The sequence below is a fragment of the Pelobates fuscus genome, chromosome 3 (genome assembly GCF_036172605.1).
Source record: "Pelobates fuscus isolate aPelFus1 chromosome 3, aPelFus1.pri, whole genome shotgun sequence".
NCBI lineage: Eukaryota > Metazoa > Chordata > Amphibia > Anura > Pelobatidae > Pelobates > Pelobates fuscus.
In genome coordinates, this window is record NC_086319.1 from 339110288 (window position 1) to 339135645 (window position 25358).

The 25358-nt window shown below is 40.9% G+C and overlaps 1 protein-coding gene across 1 annotated transcript in view; it reads left to right on the plus strand.

The window, feature by feature from the left end:
• Nucleotides 1-2017: 2017 nt before the first annotated feature.
• The window catches only part of TEX9 (testis expressed 9), a 41660-nt gene continuing 18319 nt past the window's right edge, over nucleotides 2018-25358 (plus strand). The window contains exons 1-7 of the mRNA XM_063445704.1: nucleotides 2018-2149; nucleotides 5376-5467; nucleotides 11755-11818; nucleotides 14595-14674; nucleotides 15746-15794; nucleotides 17097-17176; nucleotides 18100-18281. Coding sequence (XP_063301774.1) covers nucleotides 2108-2149; nucleotides 5376-5467; nucleotides 11755-11818; nucleotides 14595-14674; nucleotides 15746-15794; nucleotides 17097-17176; nucleotides 18100-18281 — 589 coding nt within the window. The 5' untranslated portion in view covers nucleotides 2018-2107. The remainder of the gene's footprint in view (nucleotides 2150-5375; nucleotides 5468-11754; nucleotides 11819-14594; nucleotides 14675-15745; nucleotides 15795-17096; nucleotides 17177-18099; nucleotides 18282-25358) is intronic.

Consider the following 25358-nt stretch of genomic DNA (forward strand, 5'->3'; position numbering starts at 1 on the left):
AGTAAACACAGACATAGGAAACAACGGACAAGGGGCGGTCCCTGTCCTGGGGACCTTCTTCACCCCACCCCCCAATCCACCCTCTATTTTCCCTTCTCTCTCTTCTTTCTCACTTTTTTTACTCTTTCCTGGCCTTAAAGTGGGTCAGTTTCCCAGATGCCATGGGCGACTCAAAAACTTAAGGTTACACACACTAACATTACAGATGGCATCCAAGGGTAGGAAAATTTCTGCAGACCCACTGTCAGCAACATTGAGCAAATGTACGATACGAACCACTCGCATACAACAGGTTTCATAGCTTTTATTGTTTTCTTTTTTCACCGTGCTAAATAAAAATAAAAATAAATGAGGGGATTGGACTGCGCAAGGTACTTAGCCATAGATTACAGTTGTTATTACCTGTGTATTTACCACTTTGTATAATGTCATACTTGTTTTCCAATATTTTATCTATTGCTTTCAGAACTGCATGTAAACCAATATGATGTGTATATCAACCTGTCATACAAAAATAAAGAATTGGGGAAAAAAAAAAAAAAAAAAAAAAGTACAGTAAACTCGACATTTCATGTTACAACTATGTATTTTTATTGTTATACATATTCTAGTGAAATGTCTATGTAAGCTTGTATGTTACACTATGCACTGAAAAATAAAAAATGTCAAAAAATAAAAAGTGTCTCTCTCTTGCATTAGCCGTGATCTAAGCTGATCGGTGGACACTTATTTACATATTATTTTATAGTGCCTTCAGTATTCCTTTAAGGGTGCAGGAAGTGATCAATTGCCATTTGGTGTCATAATGTTGATTATCTATCTACTCCCATCTAGCACAGGAAGATGGGTCCTATCATAATATATGGGTGGCGACCTAGTGTTTCGACAAAACCGAACTGTTTTACTTTGCAGGGTTAAATTAAAGAGCTACTGCACCCAGACCTCTTCATTGAGATAAAAAGTGTTACTCCAAGCACCATGACCACTTCACTGATTTGAAGTTGCCATAGTGCCTAGAGCCTGCACATACACACATTACTCCCTTAGCTGCCGGAGGTGTAACTCCACCTCTGGCAGCATCATAGAGGCTAATGTCATTTCCGTGCAACAAAAGTCAGTCATTGGCTGGGAGTGCTCATCTGAATGAATATCGACTGCTGCAGCGTCCGGCTTTTGCAACTGAAGAAGCCAGAGGAGCTTCACTGGACCACCAGGGAGCATCGCAGCCAGGTGGGTAACAAGGTAAGGGGTCAAACCATTGCTAAACAGTTTGCCCCATTACTAGAGAACTGGACCAGGGTACTGCTTGCATCATAACCGCTCCAATGGGCTGTAGTAGTTATGATGTTTGGAGTAACATTTTAAGCCAGGGGTGCCCAAAAGGTAGATCCCCAGATGTTTTAAAAGTACAGCTTTCATGACGCAAAGCATCATGGGAGTTGTAGTTCTATAACATGTGGGGATCTACCTTTTGGGCACCCCTGCTTTAAGCAGTCTGGGTGGCCTTAGTGGTTCTTTAACTCCAAATATTGGTGAGTGAATTAAAGTGACGCTGTATCCCACTCAGGCCATGTAAGCTTGCTCCCCATCAGCACCCCCTGCTGTACATTAAATATACACATAAAAAGATCTCCTTTATTAATAATACAAACCAATCAAGCACTACAATGATCACAGCACACCTAGTTTATTTATAATAATAACAACCATCACAACATGCATGTTTTTTATTTTATTTTTGACCAATTTTATTTAAATAGTAAACAACATACAAAAACATATTGTACAAGCACTTATATATAGCCCTAGGTGAGGGAAAATGCTCAGCAAAAAAAAACATTAGTTTATTAGTCAAGATTACAGTGAATGTTGTCAGGGCGGTTTGCAGTGTGGCAAAGCATCATGGGAGTTGAAAGCTGCCAGACGACTACCCACGTGCCACCCTTCTGCTCTAAAACAGCAAGGACGAGACAGACCACGGTCACGTGATCCGCACTCTCCCTTACCGCACACGGGAGGCTGGTTTGAACTCTCGCGAGATGACAGGTGCCTGGTTGCCTGGCAACTGAATGCTGCCGCATCTTTTCACCTTCTCAAAGTGCGAGAAATGGCGGATAATAACCGAAGTCGCTCTGCTGCGTCCAGCAAGGTAACTCAGTGCTAGACAGGCTGCTACCTGTATTATTATTATTAGTAGTAGTAGTAGTACTGGTATAAACCGATACAGAGGTGCAGCGCTAATTAAAATAAAAAAGTTAAATACTTTTACTTTTAATAACTGTGTTTATCTTCAATAAATGTTAGTAGCTAGCACCCTGTCTCTGTCATACCGCACTGTATGGAGTTAACTTAGTGCCAATATTGAGCCATATATTGCTACATTTTGATACATGTATCGGTTTTTCCGATACTATATCACTCTTTCCAGCTATACCAGATTTACCTTCTACCTATACCATAGACCAGGGGTCCTCAAACTCCAGCCCGCTGAACTACAACTCCCATGATTCTTTGAATTACATAGATAGCCAGAGAATCATGGGAGTTGTAGTAAAGCAACATGGGGGGCTAGGGGAGAGAGGTCCTGAGTTTGAGGACCCCTGCCATAGAAGGTAAATGGTCTGTGCTTTAACCCCTTAAGGACCAAACTTCTGGAATAAAAGGGAATCATGACCAGGGCCGTCTTTAATAGTGATTGGACCCTGGGCAAGCATTTGCTTGGGCCCCCTGGACCCTGCTGCCCTCCCACTCCCTGGCATGCAATCATGCCTTACACTCCAACCCAGTGGCGGAACTAATGCAGAGAAGCCCTGGTACAAGAAAGTTGTTTGGGCCTCCCCCTCTAGCACAAGAGTGGCGAGAAGATACATCCCCATCTGTCATACAACTCCCACAATGCTATGCTAGCTGGGGATCTATACTTTGCCCATTCTTGTAGGGTTGTATTTGTGTGCAGTGTTTGTGCATTTGAATGTAAGCCTGTTTTTGTATAGAGTATATGTGTGCATGTAGAGGTGTATTTGTATGTACTATTACAATTGGAATGCAGAGGTGTACTTGTGTGTAGTGTTTGCGTTTGAATGCAGTGGTGTGTGTTTGAATGTATGGTTGACTTTTAAATGCAGGTGTGCAACTGTGAATTGGTGTATGCATATCATTTTGGCATTTTAATACTGGGTTTTGTTAGTATGTAATATTTGCCTTCAGGGTTGTTATAGGATGTAGTGTTGTCTTCTAAACATTTGTGTATAGTATTGGTGTTTGAGTAAAGGGTGTGTTTTATATATAATTTTGGAGTTTGAAATCAGGGGTGTGTTTGTCTGTAATGTTTGTGTTATCAGGGATGTGTTTGCATGTTGTTTTTGATTGCTGGGATGTATACACATACACAGTTACATACACATCAACACACATATAAACATACTGACACATGCACATACCTTGACATACAAATACACACACTGGCACATGCACACAAATTCTGATATGCACACTGGCACATAAACACTCAGATACACACCGACACAGTTACACACTGGCACACACATACACACAGATACACACTCTGACATACATGTGATCATTTTTATGTTTGCAGCAGGGCAGAAGCAAAGAGTTGGAGGAGGCACAAAGCTGGTAAATGCTGATGCTGCTGTGGCAAGGCAAGCTGGTACTGTTATATGTAATGCACAACAAAAAAAATAATTAAAACATAAAATAAACACTGTGCTTAAATGCAACTGCAGCAATAATTAAACTCATCTAAACAAAAAAAAAAGCAGTGAGTGGGGGCACATAGTAGAAAGGCAGTGAGTAGGGGCACAGGGTAAAAAAAAGCAGTGAGGGGGGAAGGCAGGAGCAGTGAGTGGGGGCACCGAGAAGCAGTAAGTGGGGGAAAGCAGGGCAGGGGCAGAGAGTGGGGGCATAGAGAAGAGAAGAAGTGAGTGGGGGAAGGCAGGGCAGGGGCAGAGAGTGGGGGCACAGAGAAGAGAAGAAGTGAGTGGGGAAGGCAGGGCAGGGGCAGAGAGTGGGGGCATAGAGAAGAGAAGAAGTGAGTGGGGGAAGGCAGGGCAGGGGCAGAGAGTGGGGGCATAGAGAAGAGAAGAAGTGAGTAGGGAAAGGCAGGGCAGGGGCAGAGAGTGGGGGCACAGAGAAGAGAAGTGAGTGGGGAAGGCAGGGCAGGGGCAGAGAGGAGAGAAAAAGTGAGTGGGGAAGGCAGGGCAGGTGCAGAGAGTGGGGGCACAGAGAAGAGAAAAGTGAGTGGGGAAGGCAGGGCCAGAGAGTGGGGGCACAGAGAAGATAAGCAGTAAGTGGGGGAAATCAGGGCAGGGGCATTGAGTGGGGTGTTTTTTCTAAAAACTATCCTAGCTGCAGCAATTCACCCAGAAGGAGAGGATCAGGGACTGGATACACTTACCTTCAACTCAGCTTAGTGCTGGCTGAGGCTGATGGGAGTGGGGATGAGCAGCAGCTCATTCCTGCCTCTCCTCCCCATGCTGCTACCTGCTGCTGCCTCCTTCCTCCCGCGGTGCTCTCTTCTGAAGCTGGGAGGAAGTGATCGGCTGTCACTTCCACCCAGCCAGCTAATACTACAGGGGCCCGGTCGGCTCTTAAAGGGCCATGGCACCCCACCGGGTCCCTGTTCAGAGATACCCATCGGGTGGCCCTAAATGCATGAGCCATTTGATAGGCCCCTCCAAATTGTTGTGGGCAGTGTGGGCCCACAGGGTAGCTGCTTTGGGCCCCCCAGGAGTAACTGGGCCCGGGGCAGCTGCCCCTTTTGCCCTGTGTTAAAGACGGCCCTGATCATGACATGTCACACATGCCATGTGTCCTTAAGGGGTTAAGCTGACTCATCTGTTATAACCAACCACACATTTTACTTTGATTTTTGAGTTTTTTGTTTAGTTTTTTTCCATTTATGTTCTATCAACTATATTCATATGGTTGAGTTTGGTGAGGACACATCGTTTTGGATCATACTCGAGTACGAGATTTAGTGTCCATACCCTTTATTAAATTAGAGCTTCCCAGCTCAGTCATGTTCACTACGCATATTCTATCTCCACTGTATCCCTGTTCTAACTATTGATCTTTATCATAGTCACTTCTATTTGCATTTTTATCTGTAGCTCTGAGTGGTAGCTATTTCTAACAGTGAGTCAGTGGTTATAGTAGTCCATTTCAGATCTCCTACTTTACCCTACTTCAGTAGGATATCCTCCTTGATTTGCAGGCGAGGTATTCTGCTCATTAGTGTGTATATCTTTCCATCTTTATGTAGTTATTTAGATATGTAATTCTCATATGACTCAATGCTTGAATTGTTGTTATACAAAACAATTGTGTAATTGGTTTTCCTTCTCAATCTTTAGGGGAAGAAAAATCCAGTTTCGATACCACCAGTACCTGCAACCCTAAAAAAGGCCCCAAAAGACAATCTATTGGCCAAGGAGGAAGAATACAAGTATGAAACATGCAATCGTTGAGTTTATCCTCAATCATGTAAAAAAAACAACACTGATATGTCACTTTCAGGGGGTCTTTACATATTTATCAAAAACCTCCAAGGGTGACATCTCCAGTTATGGAACTACAGGAACCGCCTCTAGTGTATGTTTGGTAGGCAGTCTTTGCACTGCAATGTAAACATGTTTTACATTGCAGGGCTAAGGGGGACAGATACACTGCGCCTAAAACACTTTGATGTGAGGGTGCCTATAGTTTCCCTTTTAAATGTACTTTTTTTTTTTTTTTAAAGCCTATAGTATCTGTAACAGATCACCTGGCACCCCGACTGGGTACCTTCCTTCATGGATGCTCCTAGCGCTTCCTGAGGGCTCCAAGCACTCTAGCCGACACCATAACCACCATAGACTCCTTCAGAGAGCAAGACAGGAACAAGGTCTTACAAGAGCTTATTAGTGATATAGCAAAAGAGTATGACTAGCATAGCAATCCTTTGTAGCAGATTACCCCAATAAGAGATGGCACTCCAAATTTGAGGGTGAAGTAGAACTGAAGTTTTAATGAAACACTCTGCTTTTATGCACATTTTACACACCTAGTACCGCCCACGGGGTTCTGAAGAACAACCAATCAAACACGTAATATATAGTAAAACACTCCTATTCATTCCCACAAAATCCTCCCCTTTGCCTGATATAATTACTGAACACAATGGGCTAACGTAATTATCACAGGCAGGAAAATACACAGTTTTACACAATATTCATAACTTTAAAAGTATACATCACATTCACATAAACTTACATTTTCAGAATCAACATACTCCAAATACAAACATATGTCAAAATCATACAAATTGGTCCAGTGGTTCAAAAGTTAGATGGAAGTCCTATTTGACCGACTGCAAGCATGGCTTGGGTGTGGTAAGCCAATTATCTCCAGCATACAGAAAATATCTCTATTCACAACAACAGCAAAAATACATAATTCCTATCATATTCAACCTATCCCCAGATAGCTTGGATCTGAGGGCTCAATATATCCAAACAGCACTCAGATCCCACGAACACAGTCAAATCGCCATGGGGTTTAAGTTTAGCAAGGGCTGATATAGAGATTGAGGAGGGACAAAGCAGCCAGTTCCAATTAAAGGGCCAGAACAGTCTTAAACACCAATACAAGTCCATAAGCCCCAATACTGCTTTTAAAGTGCCCAATCTCCCAGGGGCCATAGTCCCAAGGCATGAGGCTGGCAATCAGTCCCCTCCAAAAACTAGTGGCGAGGTCGCCACAGTAACCCTTTAAATCTGTCCCAGTTTCAATGCGCTAACTTTTACCTAAAACATTATTTACTATAATTTTCTTTGCAGCATCAAGTAAAAATAATTCAGAACAGTATAGGTATTATTTGCTAACTAGTGAATTGTGTTGAAAATCACATTTTAAAATATTCATAATATGAGTTGAGTTGGGATTTATTTTCCTAAATTCCTATTTTGATCTAGATCTTTTTCATTTTATTTTCAGTTGATTGTTCAGTGAATAAACCTATATGTTTATTTGAATAAAGTTGTTTAGGTGCCTGGAGTGCCTTTTTAACCCCTTAACGGCGTTCTATGCCGTCCCGTCTTTAAGTGGGCTTTAAAGCCGTTGCTGCGGCATAGAACGCCGTAACGGCTTTGAGCCCTGGAGCACCCGGGATACTTACCTTCCCGGCGCTCCGCTTCGGGAGGACTGCCTCACAGCCCAGGCAGCCCCCCCATGGCAAAAGAAGCCCCCGGGGGCCATGTGATCGCTCTCAAAGAGCGATCACATGGCCCCCTATAGCTGGCTGTGGATCTGCCAGCAGGGGGACTGTCTGAAATATCAGACAGTCCCCCTGCTGGTGGGAAGTAATAAAAAAAATAATTAAAACATGTGTAAAATAAAATATATTTTATAAATATATATTATATATATATATATATATATATATATATATATATAAAACGTCATACATAGTGTATTTTAATACGAATATAAGTACATATATTAGTATTAAAATACACTTAGAATGACGTTACTTATATATAATATACATATAATATATATATATATATATATATATATATATATATACGTATAATTACAATAATAAATAAAATAATAAAAGAAATAAAATATTGAAACAAAATTTAAAATAAATTATATATTCATATGTAATTTCATTCTAACTGTATTTTGTTATTAATATATATATATATATATATTTATATATATATATATATATGTAACAAAATACACTTAGAATGACATTCTACATATATCTATCTATATATATAGATATAGATATAGATAAATACATATAATTACATAAAAGATTACATCAATATACACGTAGAATTTAAATACCTATAAATGCATATATATTAAAATTCTACATGTATATTTAAGTAATCTTTTAACATAATTAGGTGATTTGATTAAATAAAATTTGATTGACATGCCTGACAACACTGGGAGAAAGTGCAGAGAATTTTATTCGCAAGCACTATATTTGACCCTGTAACTCTCCAAGACACCATAAAACCTGTACATGGGGGGTACTGTTTTACTCGGGAGACTTCGCTGAACTCAAATATTAGTGTTTCAAACTGGTAAATTGTATTATAACGATGATATTTTAAGTAAAAGTGAAGTTTTTTTGCATTTTTTTTTTGCATTTTTTTACAAACGAACGGCACTTTTATGGACTATATTATTGTTGTAATATGTTTTACTGTTTAAAAACACTAATATTTTTGTTTAGTGAAGTCTCCCGAGAATAACAGTACCCCCATGTACAGGTTTCATGGTTTCATGGTGTTCTGGAAAGTTAGAGAGTCACATATAAGGCTTGCATTTCATTTTTTTGACATTAAAATTTGCCAGATTGGTTATGTTGCCTTTGAGAGCGTATGGTAGCCCAGGAATGAGAATTACCCCCATGATGGCATACCATTTGCAAAAGTAGACAACCCGAGGTATTGCAAGTGGGGTATGTCCAGTCTTTCTTAGTAGCCACTTAGTCACAAACACTGGCCAAATATTATTTTTTTTGCTTTTTTTCACATAAAAACAAATATGAACGCTAACTTTGGCCAGTGTTTGTGACTAAGTGGCTACTAAAAAGACTAAACATACCCCACTTTCAATACCTTTGGTTGTCTACTTTTTCAAATGGTATGCCATTATGGGGGTAATTCTCATTCCTGGGCTACCACACCGTCTCAAAGGTAACATTACTAATCTGGCAAATTTCAATTTGAAAATGGAACGTTCTATATTTGACCCTGTAACTTTCCAAAACACCATAAAACCTGTTAATGGGGGGTACTGTTGTACTCCTGAGACATCGCTGATAACAAATATGTGCATTATTCACAGATAAAATGTCAGATGGAAATACAAATTGAAAAAAAAAAATCTTATTTTCTCACATTTTTTTTAAATTTTATTCATAATAAATTATGTTCCATATATGAATAGTTAATGATAAATTAAAGCCCTGTTTCTCCTGAACAAAATGATATATAATAAGTGTGGGTGCATATAATATGAAAGAGAGGAACTACAGGTAAACAGACATATAGCGCAAATTCCAGTTTTTGTTTACGTTTTGTTTTGATCAGAACGTGCACTATTGACTCCGACCTGAAGGGGTTAAAGAGAAATTAAACCAAATTACAGGTAAACAGAAATTGGCGTATAAGAAGTTTTTATCCAATCATCTAGTTTTCCAGATTTTGGGTGTCTAAAATTCCTATGGTGTTTCTATATAACATTAGTCATTACACATGGAGGTTTATTAATTAAAGTCCAAATGCTTCATTCCAGATTAGCCACGATAATATGAGACTCTGGTGTCATTCAGACTGCAAAATCCTGACCTTGTTTTTAATATCAATCCAAGTCTGAATATTGCTTGGACAGCTGAAATGTGGAGCTAAATGAATGAAATCCACAACTAAGTACTCAAATATAGTAATGTTCCACAATGTGGATGGACTGAATTTGTAGGTAGCTATCATTACAAAACGCTGTCATTCGCACCAGTTTAATAGATAACTCCGTGGCATAATGCTTTAACCCCTTAAGGACACATGACATGTGTGACATGTCATGATTCCCTTTTATTCCAGAAGTTTGGTCCTTAAGGGGTTAAAGGGGATTTGTTACTGTCTGGAAACTTTCATAGATTGCGAAGACACCCAAGGGTGACATTGCCGCTGGGTGTCTGGTGGGATGCCACCATCCTCTTCCTTTTGCTCCTCTTCTGCTCCTGCTGCTTCCGCTGCCAGGATCGGATGTCAATGATGTGCTCTCGCAAATGCTTAAGATACCATTGAGGAGGATGGAGGAGCCCGCCAGATCATCCATAGAAAGAATGTATTTCCCTGCAGCCATCACTGGTTACAGATTCAATCTTTATAAAATACTCTAGCGGTGATTTCACTCTCTAGAGTTGTCCAATATTAGATTATTATTTAGATTATTAAAATTATATTATTAACTTAGATTATTATTTCAATGATTTGCTTGTTGGATGCTTGTGTTGCCAGCAGGCAAATGTTGCCATTTTCTTTGGGATTGCCTGCAAAAAGCAGGTTAATTTATTCTGTAAGTTTACTTTGTACTGGATTTGTTAAGAGTGAATCTGGTTGATATTCTGTGAAAATCCTATATTATATGTTGCATGCAATCACTGTTTTTAAAGCAGACCCCAGATGGTACTGAATGAGATCTGCTCATTCAGTTGAAAAAATTATTGGAGAACATGGAGATTTATTTTAAAGGGACAGTATAGGCACCCAGACACTTCAGCTCATTGAAGTGGTCTGGGTACAGTGTCCCTATTGCATGTTTATGTTCACATTGCAGCACTGAGATAGCTTCTTGTTGCTGGCTACTAGACAGCTACTAAAAGTGCTTCTGAAGTGTTACTGGACTTTTGATCCGCTAACTGACACCGGACATACTCTTGCTCTACATGAGGACATACAGTGTCAGCTATTTCCCTATAGGAAAGCATTGATTCAATGCTTTCCTATTGAGAGACCTAATGCGCATGTAGCACTTGCTGCGCATGTGCATTAGTGCCCCCTTCGTGTGACGTCAGAGGAGGCGGAGCTGCAACCGCTGAGATTAGGTAAGTAAATATAGGGTTTCTAACCCTTTATTCGCCACGGCAGGGAGGCAGAGGGAGCTATAGTGCTACAAATACAGCTTTGTATTTCTTTCAATATAGCACTTTAACAGAATTTTGCTCATCAGAACTGCATTTGGACTTTAATGAATACACATTACACATAATACACTCTTCAATGCAATACTGATATTTAAAAATAATTATTTTCTACTTTTTTTCCTCTCTGAATATTATCTTCAGCTTTCCCCATTTATGTAATGTCTTTGATCTCACGCTGTCAGTTCTTTGGCATAGAGGTCTGTGCCAAATAATTTATTAAAATAGACACTTGAGGCATCCAGACCACTTCAGCTCATTGAAGTGGTCGAGGTGCAGTGTCCCTTTTGTACTTAGTGCTGCAATGTAAAACCTTCAATCCAGGAAGCCATCAGAGGAGACATTGATAATTTAAACTAACCTTGAACTAACCATCGTTTAGTTTACATTTATGAAAATACTCATATACTTTGTGTTTGATTAATTATATGAATCTGTTCTATTTGGTGTATGTGAGTGCATTCACCTGTACTTTCTGTGCACATGGCTCAAATTGTATGCTGATCACATGCTGCCAGTAGTGTTTTCTGAATTTGTCCTTGTGGGTTTACAAATTGCGAGTCAGTTCCTAGGTTTCAAGTGGAAAAACTGTCAAGTGTTAATTACAACCAAATTTGTTAAAATCTGGTTAAACCAAATTCTTCTTGGTTCATTGTTTTATATAAGAAAATTTGAGGCGATGGGTTCTTTAACAAACTTTTCTGGATTTCAGGCTCACCATTTATTGATTTTGTGTTTATCATATTTAGATTTTTTTTCCCTTTTTCGTAAGTTGATTGAATCTCATCATATGATTCCATGAAAATGTATTATCCTTCGTATTGTTATCAATATATTGTCTAGATGTAAAACAATTTAGTTTACCCCAACCTCTGTTAACTACTACCAATAGTCCATCAACAGACTGTTAGAATATTGATGTGTGACCGTGAGACTGTGGATTTACTTTGTTTTAGGTTTGTGAATTTAAATCTTTAAAACTTATAATAATATATTCCTGTCTGTTTCATTTCTTTTTGTAGACGATTAAATGCAGAATTGGAGGCAAAAACAGCTGAGCTTGTCCGTGAGGCTGAAGAAGTCATGGTATGCATGATAGTGACACAGCTTACATAGAAATCATGAAGTCATGTAAATATGTTTTCTTACTAATGTATAACATGCTAAAACGTGTTAAACTGCAAACGTTTACTTTTCAAAGCTCTTTAGCTGAAAAATGGTTTTCAGTTAGAATCTGCTGTCGGCGTGGGCAAAGGCTGTAGATATTTTTCTATGCTTGTATAATTCAGTGCTTATATACATATATACTGTGTGTATAACAATAATTCCATTCTTATTCTAGGTCAGGTGTAGTTAACCTTTCAATACCTACCGCCCACTTTTGTATCTTTGTTGATGGTAAAAATTTATTTTCATAGAACGAGGTGTTTTTTTTTTTGTTTTTTTTTAAATGTACTTAAATGTATCTATTTTGTTTTGTTTTTCCTTTTTTTCCATTCTACTTTTTCTTTTCTATCTGTGTCTGTGAGGTGCTGTATGTGGGTGAAGGGTGCAGTGTGTGTGGGGGGGGTGCTATGTGTTGGGGTGCTGTGTGTCTGTGAATGGTGCAGTGTGTGAGGGGGTGCTGTATGTCTGTGAGTGGTGCTGTATGTCTGTGAAGGGTGCAGTGTGTGTGTGAGAGAGAGGTGCTGTGCGTGTGTGAGGGGGGCAGTGCGTGTATGTGAGGTGGAGGTCTGTGTGTGTGTTTGTATGCGAAGGGTGAATATGCTGTGTGTAGGTGGGTCTGATGTGAAAATCTATCTTAATGTCTCTCCCTCTCTTCTTCTTATTACCTTTTACCAAGGAGGAGGGACATAATGCTGCACGCCCTGGTGGTCCAGTGGTGGCATGTTCACTTTAGCCTGCAACTCTGCAGGCTGACTCTCCTGTCCTCCTGCGAGCACAGCACTGTATTAGAGAGTTGTCATGATAACGCGTGGCAACGCTCCGACCAGCCTGCTTGTGGGAGGAACACAGTGCCAGCGGGCCACTGCAGGAGATATTTGATCTAATCACCAGCCCGGGAGGGCTTCCAGCAAGGCTGGCTCTGCATGGGCCGGCAGGGGAGATGAAAGGATCTCCCCTGCCGGCCTTGGTCCAAGGCTATCAAGTCCTACGGGGTGTTTTCTTCAGAACCCACCACCGCCCACCTGATATCCTAGACCAACCACTACTGGGCAGTAGAGACCAGGTTGACTACCCCTGCTCTAGGTAAGGCAAAAAAAAAAAGGGGACTACTTAAAGGAACTCTCCAAGCTCACTGTAGTGGGTATAGTGCAAGGAGTGCATCTCTATGTGGAGCGTTCAGTCTCCATGCAGAGCGTGGAGACGCTGAATGTCAGTGCTGCACAGTGTGCCATACTGTCCTAGGAAGCACATCTAGTGGCCGTCTGAGAGACTGACTCTAGAGGTGTTACTAGACAGTAATGTAAACACTGCCTTTTCAGCTGACCACTCTCAATTAATGAAATTCTGTGCACTGAGGGGTTAAACTCAGTATGTGCAGCGTTTCATAGAAAAAACTAAATTTCACCTACTGTAAATTTAATTTGCCATAGTCCAGGCAGCAGTCATCACAAATTGGTAGTTTCCCTTTCCTTTCTCACAGAACAGGTAGCATTGCTAGCAGGTAGCAATAGGTTAAAGGATCACTATAGGGTCAGGAACACAAACATGTATTTCTGACCCTATAGTGTTAACACCACAATCTAGCCCCCCTGGGCCCCTCATGCCTCCGTAAATATAGCAAAAATCTTACTGTATTCAAGCCTGAAGCTGTAAATCTGCATGCTGTTAGACTCAGAAAAACAAGCATTCTGCTGACATGTGGTAGCCTGATCCAATCACAGTGGATTCCCCATAGGATTGGCTGAGACTGACAAAGAGGCAGATATGGGGCAGAGCCAGCATGATTCAAATACAGCCCTGGCCAATCAGCATCTACTCATAGAGATGATTTGAATCAATGAATCACTGAGGAAAGTTCAGTGTCTGCATGCAGAGGGAGGAGACACTGAATCACAGGATGCTGTGCACAGTGCTGCCCTGTGCTCTGCTGACAGCAGATCTGAGTGGATGGAGGCATATTATGCCTCCATTAACTCAGAAGTCCCTCTGGTTCACTCTGAGTGACTGCAACTGGAGGTGTTCCTAGCTTTCAATGTAAACACTGTATTTTATCTGAAAATACAGTGTTTACATGAGAGGCTGCAGGGAGCTATTGTTCTCACCTGAACAACCTCATTAGGCTGAAGTTGTTCAGGTTACTATAGTGTCCCTTTAAAAAAAAAAATTGCAGTCCCCACTCCCGCTCTCCTCCCCTCCGGAAGTGGCCATGGTGCTTGGGGTAATACATTAAAGCATAACTGGAAACCACTATGAGTTAAGCTTTTTGTTCAAGTGAAGTTCCCCATTGAACACTGTCAAGGTTTGTTTTAAAGAATGTTCTTTTTACTTTTGTTGTTTTGATGACTTGTGTTTTGTTATGAAAGCTACAGAAAGCAATACCTTATTACTCTCCTGATCATAACTTTAAAACCAAAAGGAATGAAGGCTACTTGGTATAAAACCAACTATTGAAAATAAAGAATGCATACATTTGTTTGTTTTCTAATCTGTGTTTGAATAAGACGGCGTTATAAAAATGCATTCTAAGTGAATGTAAAACAAAAAACTAACTAAAATGGAAGTGTTGCTGATTTGAAGGATTTTTCCAGCGTTGCAATTTGGCTTGAAATGTTAACTTTACTTTGAATTCCCAGTAGTTCACGCTGTAGTGAATCATCCTTAGAAATTATGTTAACATTTCATCTTATCATTACAGCGAGAACAGCAAGCGCTATTGTCACGGCCAACACTAACACAAGTTAAACTTTTTGATGAAGATGAGGATGAAAACCTACAGTAAGAAAGCCCTTAATATATCTACTATCTCTATTTAGAACTTCCTGAAGCAGTCTGTTGATTAGCACATATTGTATTGTTAATATAGCTGACTGCAGTCTGTCGAGTTTGTTCACTATACAGCAAATTGTTGTAAAATCAAAACCCAATTGATTAATCTCATCACTAAATACAGTATACTTTTCTAAAGCTGACCTGGTTGCTCACATCTTGGTTGATGATCCAAGGGGTCTGTCCACTTGCAGTTTTTAAAACTTGGTTTTATATCCTATTCCACAAAGTTAAATCATAGTCTCACTTTCAATCTGTATACAATAAAATGTATTTTATGATCTTAAAGTCACATTCTTCCTTTCGCTCTTAACTGTTTTTTTGGGTTTTTTTTTTTACATAAAAAATAGTTTACATAACTTTTTGACCGTAACTTCAGGTTCTACTCTAGTATTTTACTTGGTGTTGTGAGTGGCTGATCTCGCACCTGATTTTTCCTTTAGTCAACATTTAACAGCCTAGAATAAATAAACTAATAGGGAGCTTGGGAACATATGCAAAGTGTTTCTCACACTTTATCTCCATTTCCTGTGCCTTGAATAAGGGCCTTTAAAAGTACTGGGGTTCAACACCACCCTTCCAGATAACATCAGGAAGTTGGGCAACGGTCTTCCTATTTCCACATGTCATGTTTAATGGGTTAGTTGTAAAATTAATTAGGTAGGTTTTTTTTTTTTCTGCTCCTGTCACATTTACTGTATGCTGGAAAAAGGCCATAAGCAAATGGTTAAAAAAAAAAAAAAAAAAAAAAAGTAAAATCTGTTCTATTGGTTTTTAAGAGGAGATTGACAGTTCCAAACATCAGCAAATATTGATTCCTTTATAAGCTACAGATGATTTTAAAGATGGAAAAATAATTAGACTCAAGTTATTTCAGTTATACACCAATTCTATAAGTACCTTTATTCATAATTGCTGATTTACAGATTAGGCCCCAGAAATTGATGGCGATGTTTATTTTAGTTCTATATTTTCTTTACCTGATTCTATTTTTTTTTCTTTTTTCTTTTTCGACACAAGGCATCTGCTTTCTCCTGAGGTTCCAACTTTAACCCTTGCTCATGTCAAGGTAATTCAAAAAAGTTATAATTAAGTGTATGAAGTAAGAAATGCTTTTGGACTGAATGCCTATACAAAAAATATGTTTTAGTAACGCTTTTAAGAAACCTATTCAATTAGAACATTTACAATAAAAAAATAAAACAAAAAACCCAAAGCAAATAAAGACCACAAAGATCCTTAACACACATCAGCTTGCTTAAGTGCTTTATGTGTGAGGAGTGTATCCTCTATTTTTTTTATTTTTTTCATTTTATAAAAAGTGACGATTTCAATGGAAATTTACATTTTTGTAAATTAATCTGGTTACACTCCCCTAGCTTTCAATCAGACAACTGGTCCTGTTACTTTCTGGTTGTTTAGTTCATTGGAGCTAAACTCAAGCAGCAGGAATTTCCCAGAGCACCTGCCTTGCAAAGACTTCTCATTGAGCTTCATTGGGAAGTATTTGATTGGACAGTTACAGAATGTCTGGTTGGGGCTTGCAAAGGATGCAGACTAGAGAGCTGCAGATTTTGCAAGCTGCTTGTAGATATATCTGCAATGTTCTGGGCAGTGGCGTACACACGATCCATGGGGCCCGGTGCGAAAATTGATCCGTGGGCCCCCCCGGCGCTTACTCTGCGCGGGCCGGGGCCGCTACACATGGCGGCGGGCACCTGGTCGCAGGGCTGCGACTCCTGCATCTGCGGTATGTACACCAGTGCATGCAGATACAAGGACCACTATAGGCACTCAGATCACTTCAGCTCAATGAAGTGGTCTGGGTGCCAGGTCACTCTAGTTTTAGCCCTGCAGCTGAAAACAACTTTTGCACATCAAAAATCCATTGGCATATTTAAAGGAGCACTATAGTGCCAGGAAAACAAACTTGCCTTTTGCCTTTCAGCTACTTGCCTTACTCCAGCGCCGTGCTCCCTCTGCGCTGTGGAACTCTCCTCCTTCTGTTGGCGCCAAATGTGCATGCGCGGCAAGAGCCGTGCTCGCATTCAAACCGCCCATAGGAAAGAATTTCTCAATGCTTTCCTATGGACGTACAGCGTCTTCTCACTGTGATGTTTTTTTTTACAGTGAGAAGCGCCTCTAGCGGCTGTCAGAGAGACAGCCACTAGAGGCTGGATTAACCTTCAGGGAAACATAGCAGTTTACAAACCTACAAAATTAAAACAAACTCTCACTACTCCTGGGCTGCAAATCTGCAGCCTCCTATGAAGAATCAATGGGGATCCAATTATGTTGCTAAATGCAGCTGCAGGAAAATGCAGATAACTTGTAGTAAATGGATAAACATTTTTGTTGTCTAAATTTACAGAAAGCAAATAAGACTGATATGAAAACCACAACTCAGAGCAAGCCTTTATCAGGGATGAAAGTGAAGAAATCAACTCCCAGGTAATGTGGTTAGTTTTGGGGAAAATCTGCTGCAAAGTTTACGAATACGGCTGTAATATACAGTATATTATGATACTGAAGTATCTGCATATCCTGCAGTTTTACATATCCTGCAGTTTTACTTACAGGATTCCCATGTGAGCTATCAGTATTGACTCTTTTACAAACTGATCAATACTTTCAAACTCAAAATGTCCCATGATGCTCTGCTGACGGCCTATGACCATGGGTACTCTCACAGGGTATGATGAGAAGCGATACGCATTGAGCATTTCAAGAAGTATGCACTGCTAGTCATCGTAAACTACACCTCCGCTTCACACCTCATCCCACTAAACGGTTTATTAGTGTTTAAATACAAAATACATTTTCACTACATCATCTGTATAATGTTGGCAGAAGAACCCAAACCGGTCTGTTCAGTTTTAGACTTAATTAAATAATAGAAAAAATAAACAGAGATTCTCTCTGCACTTTGTTTATTGTTAGACAGGAAGTGCCAAATTCAGATTGAATGATTTAGTACTAGCAATAGCTTGTCTCTAAGGGGAATAGTGAAGACTAGTGGAAAATAGTGAAATGTGTGGGGGAAAGTATACTGCTACTGTCACGAACGTCCTGGGCATTACCTCCCGCACATTGCCCTCTTAAAGATTTTCTATTTTATTTTTAATTTATTTAGAAGAGACAAGTTCTGCAAGTATGGTTCTTATTGCCAAGCTGGCATAATTTATGACTGTGAGAACCACATGTGCAGAATTCTTGTATTCACCATCTATGCAGAAACAAACACGAGGCAACTGTGCCCAAATAGTTCAAATGTTCAGTGTGTTTGCAAATCTCACATACATGTAGCATACTTCATATCATTATGGTGGGTAAAGATTTACATCTGTATGTAAGCAGTGCTTTTGTTTTTCCAGGCCAATATCACGTCCAACACATTCACAGGCTGCTGCAGATAATGTCGCAGTTCCAATGAACGTCTCCGAGTTCTCTCTTGCCAAGACTATTAGTAATATTGAATGCAAAATGGAGGAAGGGCTTCTACCCGAGAATACAGAGGACGATGTAATTCCAGGGATAAGCAATGACATTGGAGCAGGTATAACTATTAAATATTAAAAGCGTTGAACTATTATTTGATGAAATCAGTCTGCAAGCTGGCAACAGTAACATTGCAAAATATGGGTAGTTTTATTGCTTGCACAGAGGTACTGTGTCTTGGTTGTCGATGGGGGGAGTTTGAAATCTATATGAGCTGATATAAAATCTGTGATATCGAGATTGTCTTTTTGCATGCGTGTACAAAAAAGGGTCAGATTGGACTTTATATGCGGGGACAGAATGGGCTAAATTGTGATTTTTGTTGTCATTGATCTTATATTGCAACACTGTTGGATTTATTCACAAAAACTATGTAATGAATGGCAAACCAAACTGCAAAACTTTGGCTAAATTAACGAATTTGGAAAACCCTGGCTTTGCTATTTTAGCCTGAATTTTACAGTTTTCCTTTAATTTATTAATATTCATTGTTCAGCTAATGAATGACTGTGACTTTACTCACATTGCAGATACCACACGAATGATTGGGATTTAGAGTGCAATAATGTGCGTGCGTATGTATGTGTGTATGTAGAGATAAATAGATATTTTAGTGCTCAGATTTTCCACATCTGGCATATTTGGATTTACTTCACAAACATTTGTTTTGTTAAAAAAAAACAAAAAAAAACTGTGTGTTTCAGGACAAGTAGATTGGGCTACCACTTTAATCTCTTGGACCAGGGCTTGACATATTTGTTTAGAATCTAGGAGCCAGCGAAAAATGTAATTAAGGGACACTATAGACACCAGAACCACTACAGCTTAATGTAGTTGTTGTGGTGTCTATAGCCTGTACTTGCAGACCTTTCAATGTAAACACTGCCTTTTCAGAAAAAACACCCACACACCCACACCACCACCACCACCACCCAGGGGCGTATTACCTGCGAGGCAAACAAGGCATTTGCCTTGGGCGGCATTTTCCAGGGGGCGGCAAAAAACGCCGCCCCCAAATGCCCAAATGCCTTGCGGCTAACAGACATGCTGGGCTGGTTGCTGGTTGCTGGGCGGCCGGCGAGGGAGCTCTTCCCCTGAGCTCTCTGCTCAGCTCCCTCGCGCGCCGCCCGCAGAGTGAGACTGGGAGCCGGAATATGACGTCATATTCCGGCTCCGCCTCCCAGCCTCACTCTGCGGGCGGCGCGCGAGGGAGCTGAGCAGAGAGCTCAGGGGAAGAGCTCCCTCGCCGGCCGCCCAGCCTGCCCGCCAGTGCCGTCCTGCAGCCACTGGACCACCAGGGAATGGGAGAACCCCCCCACCCCCAGCATTCCCAAAGGATTCACATTCATCTGTCAGTGAATGTGTGTGTATTTGGAAGGCGGGGCAGGGGGGAAGGGTTGGGTGGGGGTGGTGCGCGCGGGGGGCGGGGGGGGGGGGGGGGGGTTGGTGTCTGAGTTTTGTCCAGCACAAAACCAAGATACACCACTGCCACCACCACCACATTTTCCTCACACACACAAACTGAGATTTCTAATTTAAATCCACCAAGCCTCCCTACCCTTGGGAGAGCTGAATGGATATTTCCCTGGGGTCCAGTGGGGCTGCTCTCTCTTCCTGCGTGCGAGGGAGCAGTAATTTACCTGCAGCTCTTCTCTGCTCCCTCGCGCTCTCTGTAGTGATGCCGGGGCCCGAGTGATGTCATATTCCGGCTCCCGGCATCATTAAACAGCTTGCAAGGGAGCAGAGAGGAGCTGCAGGTATATTACTGCTCCCTGGCACGCTGCCTACATGCCACCATGGGCGACCGCCTTAAAAGGCTATCATCTCAGGCGCCAGGGCGAAATCTCTAGTTGCCAGGGCGACCTGGTATCTGGCATTTGTGGAGCCCTGCCTTGGACAAGTACATTTTTTTAAAATTATTTCTGCACCCCTGGGAGATGGCTAATATAGATATATATGCAGTAAATATATATATTTGCTAATTTTTATCGTAAACGCCAAAAATGTGATTGCATGGCTTCCTCAAAGTATAACATCTATATAACTGCTCTCTATGTCTTAATTACTAATCCTAATAAGTAAAATTCTATTAATCTGGAATTAAACTCGAGATGAACTCTCCTATGAAGACTTGAATTTATGAATTCACTAATTACCCAGCTGCTGTGTGACCTGTCTAATCATTACATCTCTGTTAACTCCTCCCTTTCTCGATCAATCTTTCGTGGGAAATGTATTTAACATGGTATGAGCTCTTGTTCATCAGTCCTAGGTTGTTTTTGTTTTATTATTACCATTTTTATAGCACTAGCATATTCTGCAACACTTTACAATCAGAATACAAACAAGAGAAATGGCTCAATTTAAATGAACATTTGAATTATTTCCCCCATGTTAATTCTGAGGCTTCAACATATTGCCAACCCTCCACAGTGTTATGAAAGAAATGGTTTTATATCCGGAATGCTTTAAAGGAACACTCCTAGCGCATTTTAGCTTGCTGAATTGCTTTATGTGTAAAGCGCGTGTCCTCCTCTTTTTTTTTTAAATGTATTTATTTATTTTTTCATTTTACAAAAAGTGCAAATTTCAATAGAAGTTGGCACTTTTATAAATTAACGTTGTTATCCCCCCTTCATTCCAGGCTATCAGACAACTAGTCCCGTTACTTCCTGGTTGCTTAGCTCAGTGGGGCTAAACCCAAGAAGCAGGGAATTTCCCAGAGCACCTCCTTGTAAAGACTTCTCATTGAGCTGCATTGAGAAGTCTGTGATTAGTCAGCCTCAGAAAGTCTGGGCTAAAGAAGAAGGGGGGGGGGGGATCGTGTCGTACAAAGGCAGCAAACAAGAGATCTGCAGCTTTTGCAAGCTGTTTTTAGATATACCCCAATGAAAATGAATAATTAAATACATGCATGTTTTCTATGAGGGTGTATATACTATATAGTGATTTGTGTTTTATTTTTGGCAGTGGGGTGTCCCTTTAATATCCATTACCATATCAAAATAGAGACTTTTTGATGTTATTAGTTGCAAAGTTTTGATACAGGGTTGTCAGTTTCACCATGCTTTTCTGACATTTACCTGTTCTCCATACTGATTTGCAGTACATGAAAAACGTCTCCAGAACCAGAACCTATTGTGTTTTATGTTAGAGACGTCCAGAAGGTAGTTTTCTCCCCAAGCTGTTGTAGACCTACAAATAGTCTGGCAAAGCATGGGAGTTGTAGAACAACAGCATCTGGGGATCTACCTGTTGGCCATTCCTGATACGCTGTTGCATTATAAGGAAACATTGGTGCTATGAAAATAAAAAATCTCCATACCTTCACTTAGACTGCATGACTCGATAACCTTGGCTATATTTAACTGATGAAATAAAACGGCAACTACAGTGATAAAAAATTGAGATCTGGACAGCAATGCCAGCAAAACCCATGTGGTTTTAGAATGCTAGTAGTGTGAGCTTTGCCTTTTCTTCACATCTTTTCCAAAGGATGTCTGTCACCTCCTGTGCTCCCTTGATATTGTGATGCAGTGTCAGCACTGGACTTGATCCAAGACTGATCTTGGAAGCAGAGTCCATGAACTCTGATTCTGAGATGACATAGCTGGTAAATGAGGCATATAATACTATGCCTTTGTATTGGAACAGTGATCAGGGAAATAATAAATACTTTCATCTGTAATAACTCAAGGTTTTGAAAAGTCTGTTTTATGCCAGGAGGTAAAGTGAGGTCATCGGATTCAGTCATATCGAATTCCAGCTTCTGCTATCTGACTTTTGTTTCCATTAGTTGACGCACACGGACACCCTTTGTTCCCAAGTCTTTGTAATCTGTGGAGGTGTTACCAATTAACGATATGTCCCATCATGTATGACTTGTACCTTTTGTACAAATTCATTGGTAGTTTAAAAGTGCCAAATATGTTTTGATGAAAAATAGTATGATCCTAAGAGCAGTAACAGCACTAGCACCTAGAAAAATATCTCTCTCCCCCACCTCTCCATAGAGGCGCTTGCCTTTTCAAAATCATTGTGAAATAAAAAGATTTCAATTATGCATTAGCAGTAATTGAACAAGGACCGTGCATAGCTGACATACACTGCAATATATAAATCTGGTAATCTCTAGAAAACTGTATTAGCTCATCACATTTCTATAATAACACACAGTAGTTATATCACATTGAAAAAAAACTAACCGTTGTTTGAGAAAACAGATTGAGTCTTCTTTGATGTAACTTGAGATCAGATTTATGATGGTGGTATCAGGGCCGGTGCAAGGATTTTTGGGTACATAGGCGAAGATGTATTTTTCCACCTCCCCCCCCCCCCCCCAAAATAACATCTTCACCTATGTTCCTCTTAACCAGCCCCTCTCCCAGTCCATTATTGGTCCCCTCCCTTCCCTGTCCCTTAGTGTTCTTCAAACCTCTCCCCTCTTTTCCCTGTCCCTTGGTGTTTCTCTCCCCTCCCCTCCCTGTCCCTTGGTGCACCCGGCACCCCCTTAGTGGTCTCACTCCCCTTCCTGGTGTGCCTCCTACCTCTCTTGTAGCGTTGCCGAGTGGAGGATATCCCCTACAGGAGCTTCAATTTTCTGTACCTGGCCGGACTGACAGGGAGTGCTCTCTCAGTGAGCACCTCCGGTCAGTCTGGCCGGGTACAGGAAACAGAAGCTCCTGTACTGCGCTCCGCCATGCTACACTCAGTGGTGTATACACACTGACAGCCACACACACACTCAATGACAAACACACAGACTCACTGATCTGACACACACTCATTCATTGACACACACACACTGACACTCATTGACAGACACACTGATAGTCACACACAGACTCAATGACAAAGATACTCTCACTGATTTGACAGACACTCACATGCAACACTCATACAATCACTCACAGACACTCACAGACACACACTCACAGACACACTCACACACAGACACTGACACACACAGACACTGACACACACAGACACTGACACACACAGACACTGACACACACAGACACTGACACACACAGACACTGACACACACAGACACTGACACACACAGACACTGACACACACAGACACTGACACACACAGACACTGACACACACAGACACTGACACACACAGACACTGACACACACAGACACTGACACACACAGACACTGACACACACAGACACTGACACACACAGACACTGACACACACAGACACTGACACACACAGACACTGACACACACAGACACTGACACACACAGACACTGACACACACAGACACTGACACACACAGACACTGACACACACAGACACTGACACACACAGACACTGACACACACAGACTCACTCACACACACAGACTCACTCACACACACAGACTCACTCACACATACAGACTCACTCACACATACAGACTCACTCACACATACAGACACACATACACTGACTAATTATTTTAATAAAAAAACATTTTCCACCCTGCCTCCCTACCTGGAGAGCTGGTGTGGATGATGGGTCATTCCCTGGGGTCCAGTGGGGCTGCTGGGCGGCTTGCGGCAGTGCTGAGATCAGACGCGGCGTGGGAGCTCTAATCTCACGGCTCTGCTCCCTCGCAGACTGCCTACTGATGCCGCGGGAGCCGGAATATGTCATATTCCGGCTCCCGCGGTATCAGCAGACAGCGCGCGAGGGAGCAGAGCGGTGAGATTAGAGCTCCCTCGCCGCGTCTGATCTCAGCACTGCCGCACCGGGGGTCCAGAAGGTGACCTGGCAGGAGGGAGAGCTTCCCTCCTGTCGGTCACTGAAATCTTGCGCTCCCGGAGCCGGTGCGCCCTAAGGCGGCCGCCTGTGCCGCCTTATGGACGCGCCGGCCCTGGGTGGTATGATGTAAGTGTGAATCTCTATAATTTGAGAACTGTCTGTTTGATTTATGTTTTCCCTAATAAATGTCCAGAAATGCCTGGAAGCCATAAAATGACTCTTCATTTTGAGCCATGAGACCTTCCTCTTGGCAACAAGATCATGTTTAAGGCATAGTCTTTCGTGTACTGCCTTATTCTCAATTGCTAACTGATACATACTCCTGCTGCTCAAAATCCTGTGTAATATACTTAAAGTGGCTCTGTCACCTCAAACTTTCTCTGTCACCTCAAACTATTGTTTAATCTTCTCTTCTTCTCTCAGAATCTGTTCTTCTTTTCTTGATTTCTGATCTAGCTCTCTTTAACACCTTAAGGACACATGACATGTCATGATTCCCTTTTATTCCAGAAGTTTGGTCCTTAAGGGGTTAAAGCATAAGTCAAAATATAGACTATTTAGTATTTTTTATACATATTTGTGCGACAAAAGGATGCGGTTTAAAGGATCACTATAGGGTCAGGAACACAAACCTGTATTCCTGACCCTATAGTGTTAAAATCACCATCTAGCCCCCGGGGAGAGAAGAGGAAACCATAGGAAAAAGGTAAGTTAGAGGTGACAGAGCCACTTTAAGAGGATTGTCTAGGAGAGCAACAATTACTCAATATTTTTAATGCATTGCGTAAATCTGTGATAAACATCCCTTTGGATCAATATAGATATAGTTCAATAAGAGAAAAATTCCAAAGCACACATATTTTTGTTTTCTTTTCTCCTTCATCGGCAACTTAGAAATATCACGTCTTTGAAACCTTATTAGAGCGATATATATTCTTTAGTGAAATAGATTTTATACTTTAAAATATATATATATATATATATATATATATCAAGTGTAAGATCTCAATAGCAAGAACAATGTATACAACATATATTATATAATATACTATATATAATGCAGTTGAGGGGGTTGCATTACGTGAGCAAGTATAAGAGACACAAATATAGTCATTAACATTTAAACTATGGCTATGCTGCACATGACACATTTAGGAAAAATATAAAAAGCTATGCTGCAGTTGTCACTGATATGGATCCACCAGGTTGCCATAAAATAGTATCCACTCGCTGGACTTGAGTAGTCAACATAAAAAGAGATTAACTAAAGGCTAAAACAACATAAAACTGATATCTCAGCAGGCTATTTAGACATTGGGCAGGAGGCATTAGAAGGTCAGCCTATTCATAGGCAAGTAACGTGTTATGGTTCCACCTGG